Source organism: Mustela nivalis (assembly GCF_964662115.1).
Source record: "Mustela nivalis genome assembly, chromosome: 9".
In the NCBI taxonomy this organism is placed as follows: domain Eukaryota; kingdom Metazoa; phylum Chordata; class Mammalia; order Carnivora; family Mustelidae; genus Mustela; species Mustela nivalis.
Window position 1 is genome coordinate 63,542,337 of NC_139028.1, and position 13,437 is coordinate 63,555,773.

Here is a 13,437-nt window from a genome sequence, read left to right on the forward strand (position 1 = left end):
CTGGAGTTGTGTGATCTGGAGGCAGCAGCTCAGCAGCCACTTTCCCCCTACTCATTACTATTGAGGGAAACTCCAGTGGTCCTCCCAGGACAGCAGGGAGGGCCTCATGCGGAGGGGGAGGGGCACAGAGGCCTCTCTGGGATCAGGATAATCATAGACCATGACAGAGGTAGAGGAAGGTAAATAAGTCTGTTGGGGATAGATGGTGGGGAGAGGTGGAGAATTCTAAACAAATTGAGTCATAGAATCTGAGCTGTGGGGTGAGGGGGTGGGGTAAGTCAGGTCCCCAGGGGCCAGGAGATTCCAGGAAGAGAAATGGACACCCGCAGAGGGAGGGGGGCAGGAGAACAGTTTTTGTTTCCCTGGGTCCTGCCCAGGTTGTAGGAAAAGAGCAGGAAGAGCTCCAGGTGACTGATGGCAGCATCACAGCCCCCTCTCCCTCATATCTCAATGGAGACCGCCCCCTAGGGCTAGAGCACAGGTGGTTCCAGGGGGGACTATCCTGAATCCAAGCCCATAGGGCATGAAGGGGGAGCCCAGAGAGGAGCCAGAGGGGACCTGGTGAGGGGGAGAGAGCACCCAAGAGAACTTCTCTGTTCCTGCAAATGTTTTCTTTATATGGGGACTTTCTATGCCCCAGTTCCAAGTTCCACAGTTCAAATGGTGGCATGTCATGTGCCACTTAATAGGCCAAAGAGGGAAATGCTTTTCGGTCAAGAGCACTGGCCGTCAATCAGACATCCTACAAAGGGTTTGCCCTATTGCCAGCTCTCTGTGAGGCTTTGGTCAAATCCCTCCCCAGATTCAGTTTCCCCACCTGAAAGTCCGGGGACCAGACTTGTTACCTAAAGGTTGTTCTAGTTGTCTGTGGGACGAGGCAATCTGCCCCACCTGCACAAGTGGAAAGAGCGGGCAGTAGCCCCAGAGCCAAGAGAACAGAGCAGGGATGGTGGGGCTGATGTGGTCCCTCTTGTGGCTCTGGGGGCTCTGGTTGGCACTTTGGGGCTCTCAGGCTGCAGCTCTGTAGAGTCGTAGCTCCTGGAGCCACAGATCACACGCCTCCCCTCTCTCCGAGTCCTCGGGTTATGAGGGAGCCTAATTGTTATTTACTGAGAGCTCTGACTCCTGAGCCACAATGAGCTATAGATGGGACCCTGCCCAAGAATCTGGGAGCATCTAGTGAGGAGGCAGGGAAGGAGTTGTGGAAGCCACAGAAGATTTAAATTGACTTCTTGGGGATCTTGGAGAGCCACAGGCTGGAGAACAAAGGACTCTTACAATCACAGGCTTTTAAAACTCCTGGCATCGCAGATGAGCCCGCGAAATCTTAGCATTACAATCCCTACCCTTAAGGACCTCAGAGACCATCTCATGTGAACTTGTCATAGTATAGCTGAGGAGCTGAGCCCAGAGAAAGCCTGCACCTCACCCTAGGCGGCCCCACACAGGCCCCAGTAAGCCAGTATGAGCTGTGATGGTGCTCCAGAGTCAGGGATGTGGGCTCCATGCTCCACAGAGGCCCTGCCTGCAGTGGGGACCCTGTCCCACAGGATCTGAGCCATGCAGTACTGTTGCTGACAAGGGATCTGAACAAGATGTCAGTCTCTGCGGGTGTGGACCAGGAATCGTAGCGCCCTCTGCTGGCCGCAATGGAATTTTAACAAGGAAGTACAAAGCAGGAGGAATGCCTCTCTAAGGGCTCCTGGCTGGCTCAGTCAGTGGAGAATAATAGGACGGTTTATCTCCGGGTTGTAAGTTTGAACTCCTCATTGGGTACAGATATTACTTAAAAGTAAAAGATCTTAAAATTTTTTTTTTCAATATTCTGCACTTGGCTAACCTTTAACTGGCCAAGTCCTACCCCTCTAAATGTCGGTTGCCCCCCTGTGTGAGGGAGCCAAGGAGAGGGGTGGGCTTTGGTCTAAGGAGGAACTGTGGCTAGGAAGCCAGGGTGGGCCTCAGACTTGGGGCAGGACAGGAACTGAGCTAAGGCTGCTGGGCCCGAGAGCTAGGCTCAGGCCAAATTTAGGTCCAGACCCTGAGCTGGGTCTGGAATCTCACTGGGGTTGGGTTCTGGGGTCACAGAGATAGGGGTCAAGTCCCAGTTTTGCCATTGCCAGGCTGTGTGGCCTGTGTGGCTTAAGTAAGTGACTTTACCTCTCTGAGTGCAAGCTCACCAGCCCAGGGTGTAGTGAGGATCTATTGAGACCCCATGTCGGGGACACCAGCTTCTTCCAGGACACTGGGTTCAGAACCCTTATCTGCTCCCTCTCCTCCTGTGTCTTCAGTTCTTGCTCAGTGTCCTCCCTGCAGTCTGGCATGTGGACTCTGCTTAATGTCCCCCTTCTCACTTCAGCCCTGCAATTTCTTCCTGATCCAGCTTAGGAGGCCTGTTCACTTGCCTTTGCCAGGGACGGCTCCTCATTGGCCATAATGGGCCCAAAATAGCAATTTCCCTTGCTGCTTCCTGCAACCTCGCCTGTGGCTTAAAGTCTGCGAGGACAGAAGGGAGAATTGGTGTTTGGCAGGCATGCAAAAGATGTGAAGGGCTCACATAGGTCATTGGTTCCAGGGACAGCAGACACTTGCCTAGGGTCACACAGTGAGGAGAGGCTAGGGCTGAGGCGTGAGTTTGGATGTCTGGGTACCCCATCTCCTCCCCAGAAGGTCTAAGCCAGGGCCTTAGCCAGACTTGCCATGGCTTACACCAAGACTTCTAGACCTGCAGACTACTACTAACCCCAGTTTGAGGTGTACAATAGGGCCCCTGGAGACCAGCTAATCCAGTCCTGTGCTTCCTGGGTTCTAAGGGTCTTTCTCTGACTGTTCTGACCACAGGAAATCTTCCTGCCTGGGCTGCCCACTAACCCACCTCACCCCAGCTCCCCAGCCTCAGTGTTGCCTTGCTGTGTGACCTGAGGTTAAGTCCCTAACCCTCTCTGTGCCTCATCTTCCCCATGAGGTGGATGTCAGCTAGCTAAATCCTACCCTCTGTCCCCAGCCCAAGGATCACTTGGAGAACCCCTTTGAAGAAGAGATGGTTGTCTCCCATCCTCTGAGGTCAGGACACCCTGCCCTGGGCTGGTCTACAGAATACGAGTCAGACACCTCCTGAGTGACTGGATGTGGCTGCTCAGACTCCATCCTCCTGTCCTCCAGCCACTCTGCGTGGCCGCCCCTCCTCTCTCCCTTGAGCCATAGAGCCCCAAGCAGACAGACCATACGTGAATCCAGGCTGCACCACTTAGCAGACTGGTGACCTTGAGGAAGGCATTTTACCTCCCTGAGCCTCAGTTTCCTCATCGGAAAAGAGAATAATGGTACTAATGTCATGAGGATTTGGCGAGATGGTCCATGCTCCTGAGTTGGAGCAAACAATAATTGGGAGCTGGAGTTATTGCCTGTGACATTTAAGACCTAAAGGGGGACCCCAACTGGATCCTCCAGATTGAATTCCACAAGTATTTATTGAGCCTCTACTGTGTATCAGGCAGCCTGGGAATGGAGCAAGGAACAAAATAAGTGGCTCACACTCTGGCTTCCCCTACCATTTCCTCTGCTCCAGCTGGGCCTGCCCTGCAGACTCCTCCCTCTGGGCCCTCCCCTCCCCTGACTGCCTTGGCTCAGGCTGTTCCGTTTCCATACAAAACCTAAGCCCCACTTCCTCTGACCCTGGTCATACCCTGGCCAGCCCTGGTCATATCCTGGTTTCAAGTTCGGGCTGGCAAAATTAAAACGTGGGGTCATAAGCCAGGGTAGTGGTTAGTGTGGGGGGGACAGAGTCAGAGGGGGGATACGAAGAGCTTTCAGGGTGATGAAATCATCGTTTTTTTGATCTGGAGGTGTTCACAAAAATTCATCAAGTCACATGCTAACAAATACAAGTTTGTGTACTTCTCTGTACAAACATTATACTTCAACACAGATCCCTTGAAAAACAGTGGCACCTGGGTCCACCATCCAGATTCTGATTTAATTGGTCTGGGGTGTGGGTTGGGCCCCTCAGGTGATTCTAATGTGCAGCCAAGATTGAGAACTACTGATTTAGAGGAGCAGATTCTTCCAGAACTCTCTCCATGGCCAGCAGCCTGATGACTGTTCATCCCAAGACTTCCCTGCCCACTGCTGACTGGCTCAGGGATAACCACCCATCCAGAGGCTGACCAGGGCCCCAGGATGTGACCTCCTAAGTAACAGTTGGCTGGGCCAGGCCCAGTCCTGCTGAGGCACTTGAGCTGGGAGAATGTCGGGGACCCGCCCTTGGGTGCCCAGCACCGAAACTAAAGTCTGGCCAGGGCCCCTATGTTGAAGGCATAGAGGCCGGGAGGCCACAGAAGCCACTGTGAGCAGTGAGAACAACAGTCATGTGGCAGCAAGGGAGGGAGCAGAGTCTCAAGGTGGAGGGGCCAGGTGTCCTGAGGGAGCTCCCATATCCGGGCTACTGTGCTGGAAACTACTGAATTAGTGGTCCCACTAGTTAGCTCCCCCCTTTTATTTCAGGGCACAACAAATCTCTTCTTCGTGGGGGGAAACGATCATAGGCCCCATTTTATAGAGGAAGAAATGAAGGCTTAGAGGGGATGGAATTCCTCCAAGGTCACATAGCTAGTTAATGGCAAAGCTTTCCGTTCAAAGCTTTCTATGTTCTGTTTTTCACCATGAATTCCACATGACCATTGCCTTCCATTCTGGAATATGTGTGTTTAATATCATCCCCTGGGGCGCCTGGGTGGCTCAGTGGGTTAAGCCTCCACCTTCGGCTCAGGTCATGATCTCAGAGTCCTGGGATCAAGCCGCGCATCGGGCTCTGTGCTCAGCAGGAAGCCTGCTTCCTCCTCTCTCTCTGCCTGCCTCTCTGCCTACTTGTGATCTCTGTCTGTCAAATAAATAAAATCTTTTAAAAAAAAATAATAATATTATCCCCTCCTCCCCAGATATTCCAGGTGAAGTGATGCTGCGGAGAGATGGACCTTGACGGCCCAGCAGACCCGAGGTGTGTGTATTTCAGTTTGCGAAGCATGAAACTACACTCCCTCTTCAGCAACTGATCACTTAGGTTGAAAAACGTTCCAAGGTGTTCAGCAGAGCGGGGCCCTGCCTCTGCCCTTTACAAGTGGTCGCCATATTGAGCTCTGCAGGGGTACCCCGTGGGGAGGGGATCTGCCCTCCAGGACTGGCCGGCCCCATGGGTTGGCCTTTGTGTTTTTCCGTCTGATTTAATGACCTACCACACTTTGGACCAGAAATCAGACAGACTTGGATTCCACCCTTGCTCTAAAGCGTTAAGTCACTTTGGCTTCTGTCAGATTCCCCAGCCTCACACAAGGCTTTGCTGCAGAACACCGTTTCCTGCCGGAGCCGTCTGGTCTTCTGGTCGCCTTGTTTGTCACATGCTGTCAGCTTCGGTCTCCCAAGCCCCATCCCAGGCCCAGCAACTGAAAAGCTGTGGGGAGCCTGGGAATGTATACTTATATGGACATATAATTATGGATCATACTTTATATTCACACATGTAATCTGTAAGGCATTCTAACATGTCGCCCTGGTCACAAAGCTGTGAATGGGCATGAGACCTTGTTTTCCTGACGAGAGAGAGAAACAGCCCAGACAGGGACAGCGACCTGCCTGTGGCCTTGCCTTCCCAGCACCTTCTTGGTCTCTGAGCCCTCCCTTCTGCTCAAGTGAGTGGTGTTGGGAGGCCCGTCTGCTGGGGAGCCCTGAGGCTGGTGGCTGGAGGCCCCCGTGCCACCAATGGGGAGTGGTCATTTGGTGTTTCTATTTATTGACTCTTTAAAATTCATCATCCAAGGAAAGTTAATACATGACTGTTTGGTAGCAAGAGAAACATAACTCTAAGACCACAATGACCCACGCACCCCAAACAAAAACAGAACCAAACAAACCCCATCTGAAACCAGACCTTTGGAGCTGCAGCTGAAGAAGCAAGGGGGCTGGGGGTCAGACTGGCTCCGGCCATCCAGGGGGCAGGGAAGAGGCTGCCTGTAAGTGGTTCCCAGTTGAAGAGGCCATATCCAGCCCCTGGGCTTTGGGTATTCTTCCTGAAGGGGCTGCCCTGGCAGGAAGGGTGTGAAAAGAGGGTCTCAATGGTCCGAGTGAGGGGGGCTCCCAGGCTCACCCTGCCAAGGTGACCATATGTGCCAGTGCATGAGACACAGGAGCTGCGGGGGCAGCTTGGAGAACAAGGGCCCTTTCCTCTTCCCTGCTCAGGCCAGGAAAGAGCCCTGTCCAAGTCCCCATCAGTGTTAACAAATCTGGAAACGACTAAAGGCACTGCCAACAAGTTAGGAAATGCCAAAGCCTGGGGAGGCCCCCACACGGGAGTCACTGCCCCCTGCAGCCATCACCTTGTTCTGGATGACTGAGGGTGCTTGGTCCTTGGCTCTGGATACTGGAGGGCAGCCCAATCATGACAAGGCCATGGAAAGTGTATGTTAAGAGGCAATATTCTAGTGCCCTGAACATGCAGTGTGTGTGTGTGTGTGTGTGTGTGTGTGTGCGCGCGCACGCGCGTGCACACACCCATGTGTCTATGCACATGTGTGCGCAAGTATGTAATGAGGGGGACTGGTCCTTCCAGGAAGGCTCGCTTAGGGCCCCAGGGTGGCCCCTAGAGCAGGAATAGGGTCTTTCCCCTTCTGTGACTTCCTCAAATCACCCCTGCCCAGGTCATTGCATAAATAAGTGCTTGGGAAGGTACGCATCTAGAAAGGAACATAAATACTGTACATGGGAAAGGCTTCTGTCCCTAGCCCTCCCACTGCCTCCAGAAAACCCTCCAAATATTGCACATGGCCCTCCCTAGCCCCAGGGGGTCCAGGCCCGGCCGTGTCTTTGGTAGAAGCTCCAGGGACAGCGGTCCTGGGCAGCCCACATGCCCCCCTGCCCCACCCCTGTCATGACTGGGGGCACCGAAGCAGCTGGAGGGTTGGCAAAGGCCTTGGCCTGCTGGCCAGCAGGAGTTCCATCAGGAATACTTCCTCAGGGCTGAAAGGGAGCCTGCGCAGGCACAGGTGTGCCCCTGGTGGGACGTTCCCGGTCAGAGACCGCTAGCAAGTGTGGGCTAGGAAGAGGCAAGCAGGCCGAGGGCAGCTGGGCAGGCAAGTCCTGGGCCACGGTGGACAGGGTCACACCCTCCACAGGAGGAGGTGATTTGTGCTGTCGTCTCGGCCCACTGTCTCGCTGCTGCCACCACCCCCACTGCTGAGTCGGAAGTCCTCATAGCCATCCCCACCACTGATAACGAGCATTTTAGGTCTGGCCGAGGCAGGTCCTCGGTGCCGAGGGGAGTCCCGGTGCTCCAGGGATGGCAGCTTCTCAGGGCCTGGAGGATGGAGAGAGAGACAGTCTGTTAGCTGGAGTGGGACTGGTGGCTGTGCTGTCCCCTAAGGGCCTGCCTCACCCTAGAAGACAGGAAGAAAAACAGGCATACTTTCTGTGGGGGGAATCCTACTTCCTGTTAGCCAAGAACATCTTTGGAAAGAAATACCCACTTCCTGGCAGTCACACAACTTCTTACCTCTTATCTGTGCCTCCAAGTCAGAGTGACATAAGCTCTCGGCAACCCCTCCCCCATTACACATGTACCATCTTCCTTAAACCGCTTCCTACTTTCCCAGCTGGGATGCTGAGGTCTTCTCCCGCCCAAAGCTTCCTTGCTTCTCGGTTCCCACAAGCACCTCCTCATGGGAATACGGTTTCCTGCCCGATCAAAGCAAGCCTTGGCTCACTGTGGCGCTCCTTGACGGATGCCATCTCCTAACACGCTTCCCTTGCTAACCCTCCCAGTCCATGTCTTTCCCGCCTGCCATTCTGTGTTCTAGTTGCTTCTGCTCCATTTCCCACTCTGCCCGGGACTTCCTGACGCCCTGCCCTGGCCCTCATTTCTGGCCTTCTCTGTTTGCCTGCTGTCTGCATCCCTTACTGTGCCATGGTCTGATTCTTAGGTGACAGTTCTTACAGTTCACTCCCTATCTCCGGTGACAATTCTGGACCGAGGTGTGCACACAGCCCACATCCGGGAAGGTTTTATTTTGGGGACTTTAGAGCCTACTTCCTGCTCTCTGTGCCACTTCCAGCCCGTACTGCACTCTTCTTCCCTCTTAAAAACCTCTTCTGATGGAAAAGGGGGTGGATCTTAAACAGAATCTGGCCCCTCTGGGCCAGAGGAGGGGGCACAAACCCACCCGTGTCTGGGGGAGGTGGCGGGGTTGGGCAGAGCAGGCTGAAGCCATCTGGCAGCTGGACGGCAGCCAAGAAGCGGACGTGGCCAGTGTGCCCCTGGCCTAGGCCGGTGGGGCTGAGGGGTGCTCGCGGGCAGCTGACGGCACTGGATGAGGTGGGCATGGTGAGCACGACTCCGGCGCTGGTGCCCACCCACAGCAGCTCCTCACACACCAGCAGCGCCGTGATCCTCAGGCAGGCGGCCTTGTGCTGCCGGATGATGGCGTCCGAGCCTAGGGGGCGAGACGGACTGGAGCTAGGGCTGCCTCCTGGCCCCCGGCTCAGCCTCCTCGATATGGGGGCAGAAGGGCTCCAAGGGGAAGGGGCAGGGGCAGGGGTGGATGGAGGTCAGTACCTGCCAGCATCCTGTGCACAGGGGGTGTGACGTCTACCTCTGCCAGCTGCTCAAAGGTGTCCGGGTGGTAGAGACACACGTGGGCACTGCCTTTCAACGTCACCCATACCCCCAGGCTGGAATCCACCATGCAGGCCACGCTGCGGCTGGAATCCTGGCCCACGTGGAACGTGTGCTGGCCGGAGCGGTGGGAGGGAGGGAGAGAGAGCATGTGGGCGACTGGCAGGCCTGCCCTCCCCGGCCCCTCCCTGCCTCATGCTCCACCAGTACCTGCCTCACCCCTACAGCTCACACCAGACTTCTCCAGAAAGCCCCCTGGCTGACGGCAGAGGTGGCCTCGCTCCTTGGTCTAGATGACCAACCTGTCAAAGCCTGGTTTCAGTGAAGCCCCCCATTAAGCCTCAGAAATTAAAAATGGAGCTGGCTTTTCCCCTGCAGCTCAGTGATTCTGTGATCAGAGGATATTAGAGCTCAGAGGGTTTTCGGATCAATCACGGGCCTCTCTCTGGACAGATGGATGCTTTCTTATGGCCCCCATGGTCTCAGCTCCCTCTCTCATGGGCCAGGCTTACCCCAAATCACCTATTCTATCCCCACGCCCACCGGTACCTCCAGCTGCAGTGTGTCAGGGCTCAGGACAAGGATCCGGTTCTGGCAGCCACACCACAGCCGCCCACCCACGGACACCATCTTGGTGATGGGACTCCCCTGAGAACCCAGGGTCACTGACTTGAAGTTCTGGGGGTCCCAGAAATGGCCTGGAGTGGGAGCAGGATAAAGAAAACAGCAAATTCAGTCTGGTATTGCCCTGGAGCCTCACCCCCACAAAAGTAATTATAGATGCTAAACTCCGCATTTGTGCATGAGGACACCGAGGCCCAGAGAGGGCCTGAGAGGGGCCCAGAGCCACGTCTCCAGACTCACTCATGGGCCTCAGGGAGAGAGCCTGCACCAGTCACGCTGGCGGGGCGGGGTATGGAGGGCACTCACCTGCTTCTCGTTGGTAGACCACAAGTTCTCCATTGGCCAGAGAAACAAACACCTGGTTATTCAGATACCTGGGCAGGGCAAAGGGGAAGGAGTCAGGGGTTTCAGGAGGCCAGAGGAGGTCCCCTGGGGCCAAGGGACTCCCAGACAGAATGGTTACGATGCCCAAGAGACTGACGCTCCAGGTAGGGAGCCCAAGGCCAAAAAGGGGTAGTAACTCGCCCACCGTCACACACTGTAGGAGAGGCCCAGCTGGCCTAGGGCAAGCCTCCACAGAAAGAAGGGGCCAGTAGAACAGGGAGAGCTGGGTGAACAGAAGGAAGCCTGCATGGGTAGGAGGGTCTGGACCAAGAGGACTGGCCAAGTGCCTTACAATATGCAGGTCACAGAGGCCGCGTGCTGGAGCTTCATGCTGTTCCTGCGGTCACGGATGCTGTCAGAGGACTGGTACACGTGGACGCTGTGAATCGGAGCATGCACCTGTGACCAAGGCTTGCCCCCCGCAGTTCGCCCCCCACCTCGGTCCCACCACCACCTCCCCCCTGCCAGGGGCCAAAGTACTGAGATCCCAAAGCCTCCCTGTAGGCTTCAGACCCCGCAGGAGCCCCAGCGGGTCGTACTTCTGAGGTCGGACTCTAAGCCCTCCTGCTTCTGTTTCAGGATACCACGTGGTTTCCCAAGCACAGAGCTCGGGGTTCTGTGTCCCTGGCTCCTATCCTGCCCCTACCAGCCATCCTCAGTGCCCAGCCACACAGAGCTCTGGTAGGCCTCAGGGTCAACGTTCAGCAGGTCCTCAAGGCTGCCCCGGGTGAAGGAGCCACGGCTAGAGCGGCGAAGGGCTCTCCCATCCATGGGGCTGGTGCTGCAGGGACCGCCAGGCCCGAAGGAACCCGACAGGGGCAAGAAGCCAGGGTCCTGCTCCTCCTCTGAGCTGGTCGTCTCTGCCGTGGCCTCCTTGGAGCTCGGAGTCTCCTCATCTGAGGGAGACAAAGGTGTCTACCTCCATTCCCCTCTGCTGGGCCCAAGACCTGTCACCTTTCCAGGCCCACATCTCCCCTCTATGCCTCCCTCCCGGCCAAGTCCCTCCTGAGGGCCTCCCACCTGTTCCCCGCTTCCCCGAGGCATCTGCCCCTCTCAGGCCTAGTTATTCTGCTGGCTACACACGCCAATCCACCATCATGCTGTGGACAGGCGGATCAACCACTCCAGCCCCTACTCCATCTCCCCTACTTGACAGGGCGTTCTGGGGTCTTCGGGGTCTGGCCTGACTGGCCCGCTGCCCTCTGGGTCCTTGCTGTCCCAGTTCCCCTTCCCCCACCTTACCGGCTCGCCCTGCTCTGTGTGCTAACATCCTGAGACTCGATGCCATGCCTTTGCTGACACTGGTCCCTCCTCACCCATCAGTACCTGCTGGGTGCCCCCTCCTCAGGGCAGTCCACCCTGCCTGACAGCCCCAAGCCAGGCACTTACTGCCAAAGCTAGAGGAGATGGTGGACCGGCTGGCTTGGCTCTGCAGGGTTCCCGAGGGGCTGGGTGAAGACTCATCATCGGAGTCGCTGTCAAAGGGCACCAATTCCGGGCGGGGGTCTCCTTCGGCAGGGCCTGGGGCCATCTCCAGCCCCGAGCCTGCGATGGAGATATGGAGGCAGGGCTGGGGCCCCGGCTCTGCCAGCGTTGCTGCTTCTTCATCCACAGCCTCGACGTCCAGTTCTGGACCAGGGGTCTCCAGGGCCGTCTCTGGGGGATTCCTCAGCGAGGCAGGCCGCTCCCTGTGAGATACAGGAGTGGGGATGGAAGCTTCCAGGAGCTGGGGCTCTGTCCCACTGCTTGGACGCCAGCCCCCAAGGCCCCGCCCCATCCACCAGCCTCGCCCACAGCTGCGGAGGGGTTGGGAGCCGGATGTGTCCGGCTGTCCCACTGTCGCCGGCCTCACCTGTGGCCGCGGCGCTGAAGACCAGGCACGGCGCCGATGCAGAGGATGCGGGCGGAGCAGACGGCGATGCAGGCCTCCACGTCAGGCTCAGCGCGCAGGCTCAGCAGGCACACCTGACCCACGTAGCCGTCGCTGTTGCACACCCACACCTCAGGCATGGGCTCAGGGCAGCTGCTCTGGGTCGGGGCTGCACACGAGAACTGTAGACGGCACCAACAGACAGGGGAAGGTGAATGTGGGAAGGGCTGCCAGCTCCCCCCGCCCCGCTCTCCAGCTGGCTGGCAGAACGGAGGGAGGTGGGCCTACAGTGCGGGGGGGCATGAACTCCCAGGACACCCCCCCATACACGCGTGTACACATGCACACACACACACACAGACACATGCACAGCGCATGGGCCACTCTGTGGGCCAGAGGCACATATGCCCGCATGATGTCAGTCTCGTCCCTTCACATACATATGTGTACAGACAGCCACACACGTGGAAACCCTAAATACGATCCCAAATGTATGAGGTAACAAGTGTGAAAAGTGGTAACCGCTGTCCAGATGTAGTCAGACTTAGGCACGTGACTTAGACACCTCATGCCCATCAGACAGCCTTCGCTCATGTGCACACACAGATGTGTGTGGCCACACCCATATGTACACGACCCACATAGTAGCCACATGTGTGTACACGACCCACATAGTAGCCACAGACATGGGGTGGCTATCATGTTCGAGACAGGCACCTCGTGGACCCCCAACAAAACCATGTGTACCCGCGGGCCCGGGGCCCCCCACGCACCTGCATGCCACTGCGGGTCTTCATGATAGGGATGGCCTTCAGGAACTCAGGGTCTAGACAGCTTTTGCTGGAGGCTGTAGTGGAAATGAACAAATACTGCTCAGCTTCCACCTTGCCCTCGACCATTTCCCTTCCCACCCTGCTCATCAGGGTCTCTCAGAGGAAAGCGACGGGGCTGTGGGTTATGCCCTGCTTGAACCCGGCCTCAATTTTCCCACCTGTACAGTGTGGGAGGCAGACCCAGAAGTCTCAAAGATCCTCTAAGCCACAGACTCTAACAGCTTTCCCTGCTCCAGGCCTGCTCAGAGTGTACGGAGGACGCGCAGGGAGGAGGGTCCTGCCTCCTCTCCACAGCAGTGCCCTGTCCTAAGTTCACCCTTTCCATTCACTGAATTCCCCCGCCCCCGGCCCGGGAGAGCAAGTCCCGTTTCTCCTCGGGAGTCTCAGGCCACCCTCCCCCTGAGCAGGGACTGAAGCACAGGGCACAGGGGTCTTGGGATTTCTGGTTCCTGATCTCCCACACCGCAGCATGGTGCCGCCCACTGCCTGGAAGTGCTGGAAAGAGGACACCAGCATGAGCCTGGCTTACCCAGTTTCCTCTTGGCCTCATCAAAGGCCTGCTCAAAGCCAAGGCGGGCGTCAGGGTGAGGGAACTCAAAGATGAAGGAGTCCGTGCCCTCGGGCCTCGTGCTGCACAGCTCCAGCTTCGTAGGGGGGAAGGAAAGCGCATAGCACAGCGCCTGCTTCTCTGACAGGTCCCGGTGCATGGCAGCTGAGAGGTCCCGCAGTGCTTCGTCCAGGCTCTGCCGGGTGGAGGGCCCAGCCTTAGGCCCTGACATCTCCCCACAGTCTGTTCCTGCCCTGAGAACTAAGTGGGGACCTGACCCCCCCACCAAGACATGATGGGCCCTCTCTCCTCCCTCAGCTGGGGACAGAGCTGTGTCTCCACCCTCAGGCCTGGAACACATCACTTCCCTCAGCTGCCATAAGGCTGTACTTTTCCCTTCCAATAAGTGACAGAGCTGAGTGACCTCTTCCTCAGGCAATGAAGAAGCTGTTCTCTCTCCCTCAGATAGGGTCTGGGAACCCCCATCACCCCACTCCCCCTGCCTCAGGCAGAGAGCACAGAC

General features: G+C 56.8%; 1 protein-coding gene across 1 annotated transcript in view; it reads right to left on the reverse strand.

The window, feature by feature from the left end:
• Positions 1-5,765: 5,765 nt before the first annotated feature.
• The window catches only part of ARHGEF17 (Rho guanine nucleotide exchange factor 17), a 56,330-nt gene continuing 48,658 nt past the window's right edge, over positions 5,766-13,437 (reverse strand). The window contains exons 11-21 of the mRNA XM_082682535.1: positions 12,897-13,110; positions 12,308-12,381; positions 11,517-11,716; positions 11,054-11,352; positions 10,311-10,560; positions 9,957-10,043; positions 9,587-9,654; positions 9,206-9,354; positions 8,597-8,771; positions 8,205-8,474; positions 5,766-7,342 (exon numbers count right to left, since the gene is read on the reverse strand). Of these exons, the coding sequence (XP_082538661.1) occupies positions 7,146-7,342; positions 8,205-8,474; positions 8,597-8,771; positions 9,206-9,354; positions 9,587-9,654; positions 9,957-10,043; positions 10,311-10,560; positions 11,054-11,352; positions 11,517-11,716; positions 12,308-12,381; positions 12,897-13,110 (1,983 nt within the window). The 3' untranslated portion in view covers positions 5,766-7,145. The remainder of the gene's footprint in view (positions 7,343-8,204; positions 8,475-8,596; positions 8,772-9,205; positions 9,355-9,586; positions 9,655-9,956; positions 10,044-10,310; positions 10,561-11,053; positions 11,353-11,516; positions 11,717-12,307; positions 12,382-12,896; positions 13,111-13,437) is intronic.